The sequence below is a fragment of the Phycodurus eques genome, chromosome 11 (genome assembly GCF_024500275.1).
Source record: "Phycodurus eques isolate BA_2022a chromosome 11, UOR_Pequ_1.1, whole genome shotgun sequence".
NCBI classification, from domain to species: domain Eukaryota; kingdom Metazoa; phylum Chordata; class Actinopteri; order Syngnathiformes; family Syngnathidae; genus Phycodurus; species Phycodurus eques.
The window spans coordinates 25,750,618-25,770,909 of record NC_084535.1 but is presented as its reverse complement, the minus strand read 5'-3'; the positions used below and the strand labels follow the sequence as shown (position 1 = coordinate 25,770,909).

At 43.5% G+C, this 20,292-nt stretch overlaps 1 protein-coding gene across 1 annotated transcript in view; it reads right to left on the bottom strand.

The window, feature by feature from the left end:
• The window catches only part of pdzd8 (PDZ domain containing 8), a 79,864-nt gene extending 61,929 nt beyond the window's left edge, over positions 1-17,935 (bottom strand). The window contains exon 1 of the mRNA XM_061690499.1: positions 16,910-17,935. Within this exon, the coding sequence (XP_061546483.1) occupies positions 16,910-17,781 (872 nt within the window). The 5' untranslated portion in view covers positions 17,782-17,935. The remainder of the gene's footprint in view (positions 1-16,909) is intronic.
• Positions 17,936-20,292: the final 2,357 nt, after the last annotated feature.

Genomic DNA, 20,292 nt, shown 5'->3' with positions numbered 1-20,292 from the left:
CAATTTAGAGGTTTCATTTAACTTACAATGCATGTTTTTGGGATGTGGGGGGGAAACCAGAGTACCTGGAGAAAATCCACACAGGCACTGTAACGGCTGGATTACCTCTTGTAGGCAGCAGTCCCAGCCCTCCCCTCCACACGACTACCAACTGTGACAACATAGAAAATCCCAACGTCCTATTCTTATTTACTCAGGCTGCTTACCATTATATCATCTTCCCACACTCACTCTGCATGATTGTAGGTGATTCACATGCTCACACTCTCTCCACAGCCAGCTGGCAATGTGGCTCAAAACTGACATATTTTTAATGAAGTAATTTGACACGTAATCAAGCACGACACACACACACCACATCCGGTTGTGCAGTTTGATGTCCAACTTTCTTGATCCAGTCCACTCATGACCTTCAACAGTTTGTACTTCACATTGCCAATCAAAACAATTACTCAAAAATGTTTCAAAGAACTCAATGACTTACTGTATGGTAGCCTATCTAGTAGCAGTTATTAATCATTTTAGGTCTGAGGCTTATAATTATTACTTCAGATTATCCCCTGTAATACTGGATATCTGCCTGTAAGGAGATTTACTTAAAAGCGCAGTAACGTAAAGCTCAAAGAAGTCTGTTGACAAATGACAAAATGCAATCAGTCTTGTTGACAAAAAAAGATGAAAGCAACTTTTTAAAGTTTAAAAATTAAGAAAGGTATTATTCAAAAATGTATCAGGAATATAGTCAGAAATGTACAGTTGAAACCAAAAGGTTTACATACACTGTATAAAAAGACACTTTTTTTCCCCCTCACAGTCTGACATGAAATCAGACAAACCTTTTCCTGTTCTAGGTCAATTAGGATGATCAAAATTATTTCTATTTGGTAACTGTTTTTAATAACTTTCTTCAAAGTCAGAACTTTACATACAGTAATATTACTATGCCTTTAAACAATTTGGGAAACCCCAGATGATAAGGTCATGCCTTTGGAAGCTTCTGATATTTTTACTGAAAAGATTTGAGTTCATTAGAGACACACCTGTGGATGTATTTGAAGGAACACCTGAAACACGCTGCTTGTAACATCATGGGAAAGTCCAAAGAAATCAGCCAAGATATTAGGAAGAGAAATGTCGACTTGCACAAGTCTGGTTCATCCTTGGGTGCAATTTCCAGATGCCTGAAGGTGCCACATTCATCTGTAATTATACACTAGTATAAACACCATGGGAATGTGCTGCCATCACACTACTCAGGAATGAGAAAGGTTCTGTGTTGTTCTGAAATGTGCATATCAACCCAAGAACAAAAGCAAAAGGCCTTGTGAAGATGCTGGCTGAAGCCAATAAGAGTGTGTCTTTATTCATAGTGAAACGAGTACTGTATGGGCTGAAAGGCCACTCTGCCAGGAAGAAGGAATTACTCCAAAGGAAATATACAAAAATAATACAGTTTGCAAATGCACACAGGGACAATGACAATTTTTGGAGACATGTCTGATGGCACTAAAATTGAAATGCTTGGCCATAATGAGCATGGTTATGTTTGGAGAAAAAAAGCTTGGAATCCTGAGAAAACAATCCCAGCTGTGAAATTCAGGGGTGGCAGCATCATAGGGTTGTTTTGCTACAGGAGAGACTGGTGCACTTCACAAAATAGAGGGCTTTATGAGGAAAGAACATAATGTGGAAACACTAAATCAACATCAAGACATCAGCCAGGAAGTTAAAGTTTGGGTGCAAATGGGTATTCTAAATGGATCTGAAGCAAACTCTCAAACTAGTTACAAAGTAGCTTAAGGATAACAAAAGTCATTGTTCTGGAGTGGCCATGACAAAGCCCTGATTTCCATCCTATTGAAGATTTATGGCCACACCTGAAAAGGGACGTGCAAGCAAGGTGGCCTACAAACATGGCTCAGTTACATCAGTTCTGTCAGGAGGAATGGGCCAAAATTCCTGCCAACTATTGTGAGAAGCCTGTCAAAGGGTATCCAAAATGTTTGACACACATCATACGGTTTAAAGGCATTGGTACCAAATACTAATGAAATGTATATAAACTTCTGACTTCAAAGGAAGTCAAAAAATTTGTCTAAAGAAAACCTTTTCATTATTCTAGCGTTTAGCAAATAGAAATAAAAAGTGACCAAGGCGGAATACTGCATAGTTATGCTCCTTAGCATAGCATACACAGGAAGTCAGCTATCATTTTCTTTTAACCTGTCCCGTTTGGCTGCATGGCCTAGCATTAATGACATGATTGTTTGAAGCCAAAATTGATTAAAAAAATATATATATTTTATGGCTTGTGTCTTCTGATAAAAGTTACATACATGTATTAACCTTTTACATTTATTAATACAAATATGATATACAGCAGCTTAAATAAGTATTTAACACGTCACCATTTTTCTTACTAAATATACTTCCAAAGGTGCTATTGACCTGAAAATTTCACCAGATGTTGGGAACAACCTAAGTAATCCATACATACAAAGAAAGTAAAACAAATAAGCTCAGAAATTAGGTTGTGTGTAAAAATGTGTAACGACATAGGGAAAAAGTGTTAAACATTAAGAAAGGGAGGCACAAAAAAGGCATGGAAAGCCAAGACAACACCTAAAATCTATCAATAATTAAACAGCAATCCAGCCCCTCATCAGTGCAAATGAATATCAGCTGTTTCAGTCCTATTTAATGGCCAACCAGAAGGTCTCATTGCCAAGGCGTGAGTCAAGACACATTTCATGATGGGTAAGAGCAAAGAGCTGTCTCAAGACCATCGCAAACTAATTGTTGCAAAACATTACGATGGCATTGGTTACAAGCGCATATCTAAGCTTCTGAGCACGGTTGGGGCCATAATACATAAGTGGAAAGCCAATTATACCGCCATAGATTTGCCTCGATCAGGTGCTCCTCGCAAGATTCGTGACAGAGAAATGCAAAGGATAATCAGAAGAGTTGTCCAAGAGCCAAGGACCACCTGTGGAGTGCTTCAAAAAGACCTGGAATTAGCAGGTACAGTTGTCACAAGGAAAACAGTGAGTAATGCACTCTGCCGCCATGCCCAATATGCACACTCACCAAGCAAGACCTCATTGCTGAAAAAAAAAAAAAAAGCATGTCAAAGCTCTTTTAAAATTTGCGGAACAAAATTTGGACAAGCCATTTAAATACGGGGAGAATACAGTCTGGTCTGTTGAGAGCAAAATGTTACTGTTTGGATGCCATAATGCACACCACATTTGAGGAGAAAAAGCACTGCACATCACCCTATAAACACCATATCAACAGTAAAGTTCTGAGGTGGGAACATGATAGTGTCGAGCTGCTTTTCAGCAAATGGAACTGGTAAACTTCACATTATTGAAGGAAGGATGAATGGGCAAATGCCCCGAGACATTCTTGACAAAAATCTGCTGCCATCTACGAGGGTGATGAAAATGAAACAAGGGTTGGCATTTCAGCAGGATAATGATCCAAAACATACTGCCAAAGAAACTCTCAATTGGTTTCAAATAAAAAATAAAGCTGCTTGAATGGCCCAGCCGATCACCTGACTTGAATCCAATCGAAAATCTATGAAGAGAACTGAAACTCAAGGTCCATAAAAAAAGTAGACCGCTCTGATCGGTGTTACCGGTATCGGCCGATAATTAGAATTTTATGCTGATCGGCTTTCATGTCATAAGTCGACGATCTGATCAATGACGTCATCGATCGGCTCCGCACAAGACATTTAACACAGCGTCTTCGTCGCATATGAATCCAAAAGATAGTTTATTTTTTCATTCAAGATGGCGCCTACCAGTATGGTTGCCACGGTTACGCGCTCTCAAGTATTGTTTTTGTTTTTGTGTTTTTCGTTCGTCTTTGGAAACATGACACGACTCACTTACACAAGGGGAGACTTGCTAACCATCAAGGAGGCTACTTCGAACTTTCTTTCACCAACTTTCACAAATCCGCTCAGTTTTTTCCCGGAGTTACTCACCGGAGCAGCGACCGCGGTCCTCGGCGCATGGAAAACGGAGGTGACGCCACAGAGGGAAGCGAGCCGGTATCCAGGTGAAACTCCGCAAGAGAGGATACAGATTGCCGTTTCCGTCCATCCACCTCGCGAATGTACGCTCCCTACCCAACAAAATGGACGAGCTTCATCTTCTGATAAAGACCAGTAAAGACTTTGGACGTTCCGCCGCCAAGTGCCGCCGTTCATCTGATCACTGCTTAGTTCACTTAATACCGACGTACAGGCAAGAACTTAAATGCGCGAAGCCTATGGTGAAAACAGTGAAAAAGTGGACCGATGAAGCAAAGATAGAACTTCAAAGCTGTTTAGACTTCACAGACTGGAGTGACTTTGAAAATTCAGCTGGCAGCCTGAATGAATATACGGAACAGACACTGTCACATCCTATATCAGTTTCTGTGAAGAGGTTTGTGTACCTACAAAGTAATTTTGCACTTTCAACAACAACAAGCCGTGGTTCACTGCCAAACTTAAGCAGCTTCGCCAAGCTAAGGAGGACGCATATCAGAGCGGGGACCGGGCCCTGAATAATCGAGCTAGAAACCAGCTGACTCAAGAAATTAACATTGAAAAGAGGAACTATGCAGCAAAGTTGGAAAAACAGTTTAGCGCTAACGACTCTAAATCAGTCTGGCATGCATTCCAATCGCTGACTAATTACAAGCGTCGACCCCCCCCCTCCCTCCCAAGCTGAGAACAATAGCACAATAGCCAACGACTTGAATACCTACTGCAGATTTGAAAAGGACACTTTCACACCCCACACCCACCCAGCCGCACCACCGACCCCTATGACACCACCGACTTCTGCGTTAACCATCCGCATACAGGATGTGAGGCGCATCTTCAAACAACAAGATTAACAAAGCGGCAGGCCCAGACCACGTGTCCCCATCCTGCCTCAAAGTTTGCGCGGACCAGCTCGCGCCAGTCTTCACTCAGATCTTCAATAGTGTGAAGTACCATCCTGTTTCAAACGCTCCACCATCATTCCAGTCCCCAAGAAACCTGCAATCTCGGGTCTAAATGACTACAGGCCTGTCGCCTTGACATCTGTGGTTATGAAGTCCTTTGAACGTCTCGTGCTGGACCACCTCAAAAGCGTCACAGGTCCCCTGCTGGACCCCCTGCAGTTTGCCTACCGAGCGAACAGGTCTGCGGATGATGCAGTCAACATGGGACTGCACTTCATCCTAGAACACCTCGACAGTGCAGGGACCTACGCGAGGATCCTGTTCGTGGACTTCAGCTCAGCGTTCAACACCATCATCTCTGAACTCCTTTCATCCAAGCTTCTACAGCTCAGCGTCTCACCTGCCAACTGCCAGTGGATTTACAGCTTTCTGACGGGCAGGACACAGCAGGTGAGGCTGAGGGAGGCCACCTCATCCACACGCAGCATCAGCACTGGGGCGCCCCAAGGTTGTGTCCTCTCTCCGCTGCTCTTCTCTCTCTCCACGAACGACTGCACCTCAGCGCACCCGGCTGTCAAACTCCTGAAGTTTGCAGATGACACCACTGTCATCGGGCTCATCAAGGATGTTAACGAGTCTGCACATCCACAGGAAGCGGAGGGGCTGGAGCTGTGGTGCGGCCGACACAACCTGGAGCTGAACACGCTCAAGACTGTAGAGATGATCGTGGACTTCAGGAGGCATCCTTCGCCACAGCTGCCCCTCACGTTGTCCAGCTGCCTTGTGTCAACCGTCGAGACCTTCAAGTTCCTGGGAATTACAGTCTCTCAGGACCTGAAGTGGGCGAACAACATCAACTCCGTCCTCAAAAAGGCCCAGCAGAGGATGTACTTCCTGCGGCTTCTGAGAAAGCACGGCCTGCCACAGGAGCTGCTGAGGCAGTTCTACACAGCGATCATCGAATCAGTCCTGTTTTCTTCAATCACAGTCTGGTTTGGTGCTGCTACAAAAAAGGACAAACTCCGACTGCAACGGACAATCAAAACTGCTGAAAGGATTGTCGGTACCCCCCTACGCACCCTTGAGGACTTGCACGCTGCCAGAACTAAGACAAGAGCGTGCAAAATCCTCTTGGACCCTCCACAGCTCTTCCAGCTCCTTCCTTCAGGTAGGCGCTACCGATCAATGCAAACTAGAACTAGCAGACATTCCAATAGCTTCTTCCCTCTTGCAATCAACTTCTTAAACACCTAACCTACAACATGCTGGCAATTTTTTTACTTGAGTTCATTGTCACATTTCTGTGGGGCCAATTATATATTACTCGTGCACTCACTGTAGTAGTCTCGCCACGCTGCATATCTGTTGTTGACCAATACTGGCCACTCATACCAGAGTAGCATCTGCTCCATTTACACACTGATTGAGGAGTATCTGCACCATTTGCACAATCAACATTGTCCCAGATGATCGCACTACTCGTCACTTTAAACCGCATACACTCCTTGAAGTCTCGGCGCCCTTTGCACAATGGCCATTGCACCGACCTATTGCAATATTAGTCATTCAAACTGCTCTAAGTGCTAGAGGACTCTGCATCTTTTTGCACAATTGTCAAAAAATAAATTTAAAAAAATAATAATAAATGTACCGGCATTACCAGATAACTAGCAACCCTTTATTGCTCAGTGACTGTTTTGTTTGTCAATGTCTTTATGTCTAAAAAGTGTTCTCTGTCAATTGACTATCTGTTGTCATACTAGAGCGGCTCCAACTACCGGAGACAAATTCCTTGTGTTTTTTTGGGACATACTTGGCAAATAAAGATGATTCTGATTTTTAGCCTTGTCACGTGCTTTGTTGCACAGTACAGTCATGATCTAACGGCCAATAAAGTATTATTCAATCTTGTCGGTGAAAAAACACGTCGTTGTGGGACTATTTTGCGGTGTCTCAGACAAACAACACGTAACTTGTTTGCAGTCTGTGCACAACTGAAGTACATCCTCTAAATGCTTCAACACAACAAATTTGATCGAGCATGTGAAGAATGTACACGAGGAGCATGCCACGTTTAAGCAACGCAGCGTGTGGTGGGGTACAAAAAACAAAAAAAAAGTCGAACGTACTCAAACTCTGGACAACACCCATCCATATAGCTGGGACAGTAGATAGTTAGAGTAAGCATGTTATTAACACCATTTCCTAAATAATTTAATTACAGAAAGTTAGCACCCATTATTTCTGTCTGTTGTAATGTTGATTTGTCCTAAACTTATGTCAGTGGCCAATCCTTGAATGCCCCCTAGAGATCATTGGTGTTTTAACTTTTGTCTAAAATACTAGAGAATAATTTGAGCTGTGACGGCCAGCACGGCCGCAACCCTTGTGAGCATAAGCTGTACAGAAAATGGATGGATGGATGGATACAGTATACAAGTATATACAATAAATGAACAAGTCATGTAAATAGACACATTGCTCCATCTTCTGATCGGATTGGTGGTGGGTTATCTTTTTTTTTTTTTTTAAACTTGCTGATCTGTGATCTGCCCCAAAAATCATGATCGTGTAAAGCCTAAAAAAAGCCAAGGGAACCTTCAAGATTTGAAGACTGCTTGTGTGTAGCAAAGGGCCAAAATCACACCAGAGCAATGCATGCAAATATTTTCTCCATATCGGAGGCATCTTGAAGCTGTCATTGCAAACAAAGGCTTTTGTACAAAGTATTAAATACTGTAAATCCCAGTTGGTGTTTGATACATTTTCCCTGTGTCATTTCACATTATTACACACCACTTAATTTTAATTAAACTTAATATTGATTATTTGGGCGGCACGGTGGACTGCCTCACAGTTCTGAGCTGCAAACCTATAAAAATTCCCTTCCAGAACAATATGTCAAATTTTGCCTGAATTTCCATATTCACAAAATTCTGTCAAGAACATTACTGTGCGACAATCATAATCATGTTCGTTCATAAATTATGGCTTCAATATTTGTAATTTAAATGCTTTATAACATCAACCTCGTAAGGGCGGACGCAGTTTCAGCCTGAATCAAAGTATCAGTAGATAGATTTCAATGTTCCATCATAAAAAATATCTATGTCTACGGAATAATTCGCCTTTGCCAATTTTGTTTTCAACCCTGGTTATGAAAAAAAGCAAGGCTACTTTAGCAGATTAATCAGATCTCAAAGGTAAAATTAAAACATCACTGTATTTTGCAAACAAACAAATGACATTGCTGACAGATTAAACTGGAGAGTTTATGTATGGATAGTTTTGGTTTCTATCAATGTACTGCTTGTACATCTTCTCTTGCATGCCATTTATATTACATATATTTCCTATTTTCTCAATTGCTGCTGAAACGACGCAAATTTCCCCACTGTGGGACAAATAAAGGTTCTCATTTTACAAATATTAATAATAAAAATAATAGACTTTTAACCTGCCCACGTTCTGAAGTGACGTGTGCAGTGACGTACCAATTAATTTCTTGTTCAGACGTGTATTATTCTATATTTCTATCTCAAACACGTATCATTAGGCCTGTTATTTTTTGTTCAAAGTTGGTTACTCTCTGCGAAAACGCAGTTCCAGCAAGACCTATGTGACAAATGTGCTGTATCACCAAATCATTTATTTTTTTGTTTTGCCACAGCATAACTATAGCTTAGCAATTAGCATGGCTTTGACATCGTCTTTGCCTATCCACTCCTCGTCCTCCCTTCGTGACGCTTATAGGAAGCATGGTAAGAAGTGTAGCTTATTCGCTATCATGGAGGCGATGACGGCCTACAATCCGTTGACACCGGACGCAAAGAGAACTTTCGCCTCCGCGACTTGGCACCCCTTGGCTGCTGCTAATGTGGACTCGCCAGGACTGTGAGACGCTGGATTCCCCCCAAATATCCTGAACAATCAGTGTTACGGCCGTAACGAATCAACGTTCAGTGAGTTCTGTAACAAAATACAGGTGTTCCGTAACATTTGGCAGCTCTGCGGGTGCTATGTCAAGGTCCCCTTCGCCATTCACCCGAGCGAGGAGGAAGTGCTTTTACCCGTTTTGCCGAATGCAGAAGTAGGTTGTGCATATACCGGCTTGTCCTAAAAAAAGAAACGTTTACTGTAGTCTGATTTCATGTCAGACAGTGAGGTAAAAAAAAAAAAAAATTTTAATTAAACAAAAAAACATTTTTTTTTTAAAGAATAGGTATCTTTTTGTATAGTGTATGTAAACTTATGGTTTCAACTGTACATTAATTTAAAAGACAAAGTGACTGTGAGCAGAGAACCCTTCTGACCTGTAGCCTCAAGGAACAATCCAGTGCCACAGTGGGGGAGACTGTAAATAAATGTTGCCTGGGTGCTGAACGAGCTGCTTCATGGCAGCAAGGGGGAGGAAAAGCCATTGGCAGAAAAAGAAAAGTCACATAATATCCTGAACAACTCTTTGGTACATGGAATTGTGATGTCTTTGAGGAAAACATTAGTTGAAAACATTAAGCTTATTGTGTTGTAGTGTAGAGGTCAAATGGCACTTGATAAAACTGTTTGGTTACAAAGACTTCCGACTGTTCTAAAACAAGTCAGTTTCTCTGAAGTTACACCATCAAGTCCAGTAAAAAGACAAACAAATCGGGAGTCATTTGTGTTTATTTATTCATTTGAAAAAATAAATATATAACCCTCAAAAACAACTTTTCAAGAGAAGAAATACAAAAAAATATTTTTTTTTTTTCAATTGGGTTTTGAAGTTATTTTTCTTTGTCTCATTTTAGCATTTAAACAGGGGTGTGCAGACTTTTTAAATTCACTGTATGAGCGAGAGCCATACAAGTGAGAGAATTTCAGTTAGTAGCAGTCTTCTGCTCCCCTGCACTCACTGTGGATTAGGGCTGTCACTGTCGAATCTTTTTAGAATTGATTATCCTATTGATTAATCCATTATTAATCCATCAATTAATCCCCCGTCAAAACAAACAAAAAACCCTAACCTGAACCTTGATATAAGGGATATTTGATAAAACGGACAGGCGGAACTTAACAATGTGTCCAAAAATAGTTTCCATTTGTCACTTAAAATGCCGTTGACAGTGTGTTTGTTCCAGAATTAGCCAGTGTTTTTGACTGACGCTATGGTGCAATGCAGGCAGAGAATGGGACTGATGTATTTTCAGGTCAAAGATATACAAAAAAATTAAAAATAGATCAAATTCCAAAAGATGTACGCCCCGTGCCTATGTGGCGCATTAACGTGGCAGCCATGTCATGATAAGAGATGAGTGAGTGAGTGAGTGAGTGAGTGAGTGAGTGAGAGAGCGAGAGAGAGAGAGAGTGTGTCATGGCGGCAATGTTAACTCTGAGGAATACAAACGAGTCTCTGGAGTCTGGAACATGCTATTTTTGGAACAGTAACAGGATTTTTTTGTCAAGCGGTTGACCTTTGCCAACGGATGTGGTACTAGGAAGCACATTAATTCCTAGCGGCTCATTATAGCAACTCGCCTACGATGACTATATTATGTCAACAATGTCACCATGACCAAGCACGGTAAGTTTGAATAAAATGTGAAACTTTCAAACATTTTCAAGCTTTTTTAGATGCATTTACCATAACTATGTACTGTACTGGGCATTTTAGGTCACGAAAAAAAACCTACGAAACAAATTTGTCCTGTACAGTAATATAGGTGCATGGGGCAAAAAAAAAAAGAAATAAGGTCGGTAACAAATCAAAAGGAGGAACAAGTGTTAAATTTTCTTGCAGAGTTTTCACTCTTCACTGGAGCACTGAATTTTACCTGGCTTCCTAAAAGGATATTCCAAAGGCTTTTCAAAATTTCAGTTCACAGGATCATGTCCATTAACAGATATTTTGAAACAGGCGGCCAGGTGTTCTCCTTGTCAGTGATTGCGGAGCTCTGTTTTCACCTAAGGATTAATTGAAGATATAACTGTTAAAACTGCACTTATAAAAACAAGTTTGTTTGTTTGTCTGTTTTAATCATTAAAATGATGTTCTTACCTTATTCATTGTTGAAAAGTGAGTGTGAAAGATGCTTTGTCCTTGTGGTGCTCTGTGATGATATGCCGGCTGTTCCAAGTCTATGCTGTAAACTTCTGGTCCAAACTCAACAAAGCCCTCCTTCTGGGGCCTCTTAGCTGTAGGCTTGTGCATACTGCACAATCGACAAAACATCCCTAAAATGTAGAACAATAATAAAATTACAAAATGAAGACAAAAAAAAAGCTTAGTAATAACTGAAGATATAATGCAGCTACTAAATTTGTGTGTGTCACATACAGCCATGACTTAAACTGAGGCATTTTGAGCCACTCTGGGTCAAATGCAGTAGTTCTGTGTTTATCGTTCACTGATGCAGTCATAAAAACAAGGGGGAAAATAAATTAGGAGCAGCCTTGTGTTAAGTGCTAAGTCTCACTTGTTGCTTCCAAACTAGCAGATTCTACAGCATGTTGGCAAGGCTTTTTAGTGTTTCGCTCGAAATAATTTTCAATATTCATCTGTTGAATGAGACGTCATTCGCGTCAACTGACGAGCAGAACCGCTCCATGCAATACAAACATAGCACGAGATAATATTGTTGATACACGTTTAGCTTCGAACTATGTTAACAGAGAGACAGCTTAATATAACATACATTCAACCTGTTCGAACTTCTGGTCTTGTTTGGCAGCATAGTCGTAGAGTTTTTTTGTTAGATTTTTTTTTTGGGTGAAAACGTGACTTGTTTTCCTTTGTTATTACCTTTGTCTGTTCGTGTCCCTCGCAATTCGCGCTGGTTGCCCACTTCGTCTTGAGCCTCTTCTTCGCTGGCAGACCAAGCTGCGCGTCTTGGCAGAGGCGATGCATATTGCCACCTATTGACCGGCGTGTGACAACACGCCACATTCACAGCGAAGACGAACACATAGCAGCCAAAATTCACTTGTGGGGGCCCGCCACAAATAAATGTATACGTGGGAAACCCTGGAGGGACCAAAATTCCAACTTTTATTTCGGGTATATCTGGCTATGATACGCAACTTGCAAGAAAGAACTATTGGTAATCAAACACAAAGAGTGTACAAAGTATTGGAACAGCTCAAATACTGTACACTGCTCCCTTCAATCCCCTCTTGAGTAGGTATAATGCATGCATCGGGTTTACGTCTGGAGAGTACTGTATAATAATACTTTCACTCCTACCACCTCGACGTTGTTGCTGATCTTTATTAATGGTCTTTCTCTCACTCACACAATGTTTCATCAAATGCTTCGTAAGGCTGCAGCTATCGAATATTTTTAGAATCGATTATTCTATCGATTATGCCATATATTAATCGAACAATCTGAGATAAATGTATTTTGCATTATAGTTTATTGTGAAATCATGTTTTTCTCAATTACTTTTTAATACTAATTTATTTGGTATTGTTTAATGTGCCTTCACCTTATCGTGGTGGAGGGGTTTGTGTGTCCCAATGATCCTAGGAGCTAAGTTGCCTGGGGCTTTATGCCCCTGGCAGGGTCACCCATGACAAACAGGTCCTAGGTGAGGGACCAGACAAAGCATGGCTCAAAGACCCCTTATGATGATGACCAACGATGGACTCGGTTTTGCTTGCCCGGACACGGGTCACAGCCGAAACGGTAACGTGGGCCCCCTTCCCATGGGCTCACCACCTGTGGGAGGGGCCATTGGGGTCGGGTGCAGTGTGAGCTGGGCAGTGGTCGAAGGCAGGGACCTTGGCGATCCGATCCGGCTACAGAAGCTGGCTCTAGGGACGTGGAATGTCACCTCTCTGGCAGGGAAGCTGGTGTATGAGGTCGAGAAGTTCCGACTAGATATAGTCGGACTTGCCTCCACGCACAGCTTGGGCTCTGGAACCAGTCCTCTCGAGAGGGTTTGGACTCTCTTCAACTTTGGAGTTGCCCACGGTGAGAGGCGCCGAGCAGGTGTGAGTATACTTATTGCCCCCCGGCTCGGCGCCTGTACGTTGGGGTTCACCCCGGTGGACGAGAGGGTAGCCTCCCTCCGCCTTCGGGTCGGGGGACGGGTCCTGACTGTTGTTTGTGCCTATGCACCAAACAGCAGTTCAGAGTACCCACCCTTTTTGGAGTCCTTGGAGGGGGTGCTGCAGAGCGCTCCCGCTGGGGACTCCATCGTTCTGCTGGGGGACTTCAATGCTCATGTGGGCAATGACAGTGAGACCTGGAAGGGCGTGATTGGGAGGAACGTCCCCCCCCCCCCCCCCATCAGAACCCGAGCAGTGTTCTTTTATTGGACTTCTGTACTTATCACGGATTGTCCATAACGACCACCATGTTCAAGTATAAAGGTGTCCACACGTGCACTTGGCACCAGGACACCCTAGGTCGCAGTTCGTTGATCGACTTTGTGGCCATGTCATCGGACTTGCGGCCGCATGTCTTGGACACTCAGGTGAAGAGAGGGGCGGAGCTGTCAACTGATCACCACCTGGTGTCGAGTTGGCTCCGATGGTGGGTGAAGATGCCGGTCCGACGTGGCAGGCCCAAACGTATTCTGAGGGTCTGCTGGGAACGTCTGGCAGAATCCCCTGTCAGAAGGAGTTTTAACTCCCACCTCCGACAGAACTTTGCTGATGTTGCGGGTGACGCGGGGGACATCAAGTCCGAGTGGACCATGTTCTGCGCCTCCACTGCTGAGGCGGCCGACCGGAGCTGTGGCCGTAAGGTGGTCGGTCGTGGCAGCAATCCCCGAACCCGTTGGTGAACACCAACGGTGAGGGATGCCGTCAAGCTGAATAAGGAGTCCTCTCGGGCTTTTTTGGCTGGTGGGACTCCTGAGGCTGCTGATAGGTACCAGCTTGCCAAGCGGAATGCAGCTTTGGTGGTCGCTGAAGCAAAAACTCAGGTATGGGAGGAGTTCGGTGAGGCCATGGAGAAACACTTCCGGACGCCTTGGAGGAAATTTTGGTCCACCATCCGGCGTCTCAGGAGAGAAAAGCAGTGCACCACCAACACTGTGTATAGTGTTGATGGGGCGCTGCTGACCTTCACTCGGGACGCTGTGAGTCGGTGGGGAGAAGACCTCCTCAATTCCACAGACACGCCTTCCTATGAGGAAGCAGAGTGTGGGTTCTCTGAGGCGTGTTCTCCTATCTCTGGGTTTGAGGTCACCGAGGTAGTTAAAAAGCTCCTCTGTGGCAGGGCCCCGGGGGTGGATGAGATTTGCCCGGACTTCTTAGAGGCTCTGGATGTTGTGGGGCTGTCCTGACTGGGGTGGTCATCCCCCTTTTTAAGAAGGGGGACCGGAGGGTGTGTTCCAACGACAGGGGGATCACACTCCTCAGCCTCCCTGGTAAGGTCTATTCAGGGGTGCTGTAGAGGAGGGTCCGTCGGGAAGTCGAATCTCAGATTCAGGAGGAGCAGTGTGGTTTTCGTCCTGGCCGTGGAACAGTGGACCAGGTCTACACCCTCGGCAGGGTCCTCGAGGGTGCATGGGAGTTCGCCCAACCAATCTACATGTGTTTTGTGGACTTGGAGAAGGCGTTCGACCGTGTCCCTCGGGGAGTCCTGTGGAGGGTGCTTCGGGAGTATGGGGTACCGAACCCCCTGATACGGGCTGTTCGGTCCCTGTACGACCGGAGTCAGAGTTTGGTTTGGACAGCAAGTCGGACTCGTTCCCGGTGAGGGTTGGACTCCACCAAGGCTGCCCTTTGTCACAGATTCTGTTCATAACTTTTATGGACAGAATTTCAAGGCGCAGCCGAGGCGTAGAGGGGGTCCGGTTTGGTGGCCTCAGTATTGCTTCTCTGCTTTTTGCAGATGATGTGGTTCTGTTGGCTTCATCAAGCCGTGATCTCCAACTCTCACTGGAGCAGTTCGCAGCAGAGTGTGAAGCGGCTGGGATGAGAATTGGCACCTCCAAATCCGAGACCATGGTCCTCAGTCGGAAAAGGGTGGCATGCCCTCTCCAGGTCGGGGATGAGATCCTGCCCCAAGTGGAGGAGTTCAATTATCTTGGGGTCTTGTTCACGAGTGAGGGAAGAATGGAACGGGAGATCAACAGGTGGATCGGTGCAGCGTCTGCAGTGATGCGGACTTTGTATCGGTCTGTTGTGGTAAAGAAGGAGCTAAGCCGAAAGGCGAAGCTCTCGATTTACCGGTCGATCTACGTTCCTACCCTCACCTATGGTCACGAGCTGTGGGTCGTGACCGAAAGAAAAAGATCCCGGATACAAGCGGCCGAAATGGGTTTCCTCCACAGGGTGTCCGGGCTCTCTCTTAGAAATAGGGTGAGAAGCTCGGTCATCCGGGAGGATTTCAGAGTAGAGTCGCTGCTCCTCCACATCGAGGAGCCAGATGAGGTGGCTGGGGCATCTGATTCGGATGACTCCCGGACGCCTCCATGGTGAGGTGTTCCGGACATAGTCCCACCGGGAGGAGACCCCGGGGACAGCCAAGGACACGCCTGGAGAGACTATGTCTTTCGGCTGGCCTGGGAACGCCTTGGGATCCCCCCGGAAGAGCTGGATGAAGTGGCTGGGGAAAGGGAAGTCTTGGCGGCCCTGGTAAAGCTACTGCCCCCGCGACCCGACCTCGGATAACCGCTAGAAAATGGATGGATTGTTTAATGATTAAACAAAACCAAATAAACAACAATTAAGCAATATCACTCGAAAGGGATCGATGTACTCGCCAACCTTTTTGAAACTGACCATTACTTCTTGTGTAAGTAATGATTAATGCAAAGACCTGCTAGTTTGATATGTACACTTCTGAAGCTCCTTCAGGTTCAACTTTATATCAATTACAGATTATTTACTAGGGCTGCAAATAACGATTATTTTCGTAAATAGATACTGAAGTAAAACTGAGTATTATTTTTTCCACAAATTGATTATGATTCATGTACTGATTTGGAGCGCAACACATCAGAAAATAGGCAGAAATGTTGTTCATTGTTTTCCAAAGTAAAACAAGATGTTTGCAAAAGTCTTATTTTGATTTAACACAAATATAATCATCCTGCTTTGATGGAGGACTATAGAAATCTGAGCATATTCACTATTGAGAAGCTGAAATCGGAGGATTTGGACAATTTTAAGTTTAAAAAAAGCGCTAAACTATTAATCGATTATCAAAATAATTGTCGATTAATTGATCATTTCACCTCTATTGCTATTCCCTTGATCTAAAGGTCCTACGTCTGATACAATGGTACCTTGACTCACAAGTTTCATTTGTTCCATAACTGAGCTCAATTTACTTACAGGTATACCGTAATACCCCCTCCATTGCATGGGTAAAGTTCCTGAGCACCCCCGCGATAAACCTTACTGAAATACACCATAAGCATGTTTTTATAGCATTTAAAACAAATGTAAGGTTTATAAACACACTTTTAAAATTATATAAACATATTTCAAGACAATATATTGAGATCGCACAAGGGCAATGGATAACGGTCATAAAAAACAAAACAAAAATTTAAAAGACTAATAACATCAAAAAAATCTGTAATACTACAGGACCGCAATGTGTAAACCGTGATACAGTGGGGATTTACTGCAGCTCAACTCGGGATGGGAAAGTACCAATACAGGTATACAGGGCTGATAGCGGCCTTATTTCAAGGTAACTGGTACTCGTGAAGGCTGCCGACGCCTGACATTGAGGAAGTCCTCCTCGCCATTAGTTGGCGCTACACTGTGGTGGGTTGACACATTAGCAAATCGGCATGCGTATCAGAAAGAATTCAAGTTCACAGTGATATGTCACTGTGTTAATTTAAATGTTATGTATCAAAAGTACTAATGGTATCAGTACTCTATATCAGTATTGGTGAGTACTCAAGACTAGAGTGACCCGAAACACGTGTTTCTCTTCTGAGTAGTGTATCGGATGCATATGTACAGTAGATATGATCAAACTGAGACAATAGCGATGAGCTACCTGATTTTGTAGTTGGGTAGTGTGTGTTTCTTTTTGATGACCCGTTTGAGTTGGTTGACGATAATGGAGGTGAGCTGAGGAAGAGGCCTGCCTTCAAACTGGGACTTGACCTCAAAGTCCACGAGCGGGTCCTCGAGGAAGGAGAAGGACCAGTGGGTGAAGGGCACGCGGGTGAACTGCAGCCTCAGTTTGCCCACCACGCGCCTCATCTTGACGAACAGGTAAGCAGACTTCCAGAACACCAACTCCACGTCAATGGCGAGATGGAAGCCGCCATTGTACTCAATGTCCACCTCAAAGTTGAGTTCCTCCGGCATGCCGTCCTCGTTCAGATGCACCGGCTTCACGAGTTTAGCAGACTTGAAGACCGGAAGAGAATTGCCTAAAGAAATATCTCGCAGGCTGAGCCCCTCCAGCAGCCGACCCGCTGTCTTGGTTTGCAGCAGCTCCTCAAACTCTACCTTGATCTTTTTGGTGAGCCAGTGTCTGACTACAGGAGTGTCCCGCAGCTCCCTGAAGAGGAACAAAAAGATAGCATTGAGGAAGTGACAGGTTTCGGGCTTGTCCGCATCAGCCGAGTCGCTCTGCGCAGGCGGCGACTGTTGTTGTTGTTTGGGGCTGCCGCCGGTGACAGCCTCTTGCTGCTTGGAACCAGCAGACGCTGTGCCGTGACCGTCCTGCTGCTGCAGATGGCCTGGATCCACATGCTGGCTATTAAAGTAATCCTTCAATCCTTCGTTATCAGGCACTACTTTGGCGTACTGCTCCGTCCTCGCGATAGGCTCTGGGCTCCTCCGGTAGAGCAACAAGAACTGGAAAATCAATGTAACGACTGCTCCGGAGAATGCCGAAATTAAGATTAAGTAAATCATTTTGAGCAGCTGCCTCGTCGCCCTCTCCAAGTCAAAGTATGTCGATAATCATCGCTTTAGTCGTGTTAACAAAGCAAGTTCCACCTGGTCTCGCTCGAAGCCGCCATATCATCTGCTTCTTTCCGGAGCTTCGGAATCTCGTCCTGATTGGACAAACGACGTGACGCAACAATGCGTAATGACGGAAATGTGACGTTGATTTTGTGGCGTTCACGGCGGACCGGATTAGTCGCTTGTTTCCATGGCACTGAAATCAATTCCATTGAACAGCAGAATCATCCCAATTATGATTTACGACCCTAACCTGAAGCACCCTTTTTATAAGGAACAATAGTAAATAAGAAAGAGACGAATAAAAGTGGTAGCCAATTTGAGGAAGGGTTCTATCTCTGACTTCCATTATAGACCAATCGTAATAAAACAATGAAGTACAAAGAGAAAGCCTATATAGCCCATGTTAAATTGTTAACCAAATAAAAGGACAGGGTTTTTTTCACCACTCATCATTTAAAAACATTTTCATGTATTATATAGTGAAAGCCTCAAACTGACATAATACCCTTTCCAGGTGTTTTATCAATAATTTGAGAACGACATCGTGCCAAATGAAGGAAGCAAAGCAAAGCAAATTTATTTATATAGCACATTTCATACACAAGGTAACTCAATGTGCTTTACATGATTTACATAATTTATAAACAAAAAAAACAGCTGGGAAACATTTTAAAGAGAAAAATCAAAAGTACAATTGAAACAGCAGTCAGTGCAAGAAATATCAAGAAATAAATAAAAGTGGAAACGCTCTAAAAAGCATGAGAAAAAAGAAAAGATGAGTTTTAACCTGGACTTAAAAACATTCACACTTGGGGCTGACGTCACCTCTGTTGGCAACTTATTCCTTTTGTGTGCAGCATAATAGCTAAGTGCTGCTTCACCATGTTTGCTTTGGACTCTGTGGTCCTCTATTTGACCTGAGTCTGTAGATCTCAGAGCCCGACTGTGTTTATATTCCATTAGCATTTATTTCATGTATTCAGGACTTAAACCATTTAGTGCTTTATAGACCAGTAGCAGAATTTGAAAATCTCTTCTAAAGCTGACTGGGAGCCAGTGTAGAGAGTAATTGGAGTAATATGCTCTGACCTCTTTGTTCTGATCCGAACCCGAGCTGCAGCATTCTGAATGAGCTGCAGCTGTTTAATGCTCTTTTTGAGCAGAAGACCATTACAATAGTCAAGTCTACTTGAGATAAAAACATGGATGTGCTTCCGGGTCTGCTTGGCACATGCAAGCCTTCACTCTGAATATGTTATTCAGATGGTAGAAGGCAGTCTGAGTAATTGATTTGATATAACTGTTGAAAGTCAGGTCGGAATCTATCAGTACACCAAGGTTTTGGACTTGGCCTTTGGTTTTTAAACAGACTGACTCCAGGTATTACTAACAGCAATCCTCTTTTCTTTATTGCCAAAAACATTTGTCTCAGTTTTGTTGTGGTTTAAATGAAGAACATTTTGGCTCATCCAGTTATTTATCTGTTTTAAACAGTGACACAAGACCTCAATTGAACTGTAATCATCTGGAGAATTTGACTCAAGGGTAGCATATACAGGCTGAACAGGAGGGGTCCAAGAACTGACCCTTGAGGGACCCCATAGGTCATTGTCATTCGATGAGATTGAAAACTTCCAATGGTTACAAAATAACTCCTTTCCTCCTGGTAGGAATGATCTACCATATCAAAAGCTGCTCTGAGATCCAACAAGACGGGAATTGACACCTTTCCCAAGTCAGTATTCAACCTTATGTCATTTAGCGCTTTGATAAGAGCAGATTCTGTTATGTGATGAGTTCAGAAACCTGATTGAAATTTGTCAAAAAGTCCATTTAACTTCAAGAAATTGCAGAGTCAATTAAAAATAACCTCAGCAATCTTGGCTATGAAAGGGAGATTTTAGATGGGTCTATAGCTTGCTAACATGGAAGTGTCCATTGTTAAAAACAATTTTTAGAAAAGGCTTAATGGCAGCTACTTTAAGAGCTTTAGGAAACTCCCCTGGCTGAAGTGAGCAAATTATTATTTCGCTGCAAATCAGCTAGCACAGACTTTGCAATAGCTTTGAAAAAGTCAGATGGTATTGAGTCAAGACAGCTCGTTGATGGTTTCAGCTGCTGAACTTTATTCGATTGTTTTTTTTTTTGTCAACTGTATCAAATTCTGACATGGTAATAGAGTTTTTCCTGGGTGGCTTCAGATGCAGCATTATTTTATCATTTTGCTGATTTGTGCTGGATTGTATTTTTTCACTAAATGGGTGTGTGTTCCGGTTGTTGTTTTCCCCTTGTCTCGTACACACCTGCTCCTGAGAGCATCTTCACCACCTGTGCCTCATTCACCCTAATTAGCCCTTGCATTGAACCTCGTGTCTCATTCTTTCTCGTCGCCAGTTCGTTGTACCTTGTCGTCGCGTTCCAGCATTCCTTGTTTCCACGTCACAAACTCACAGTAAG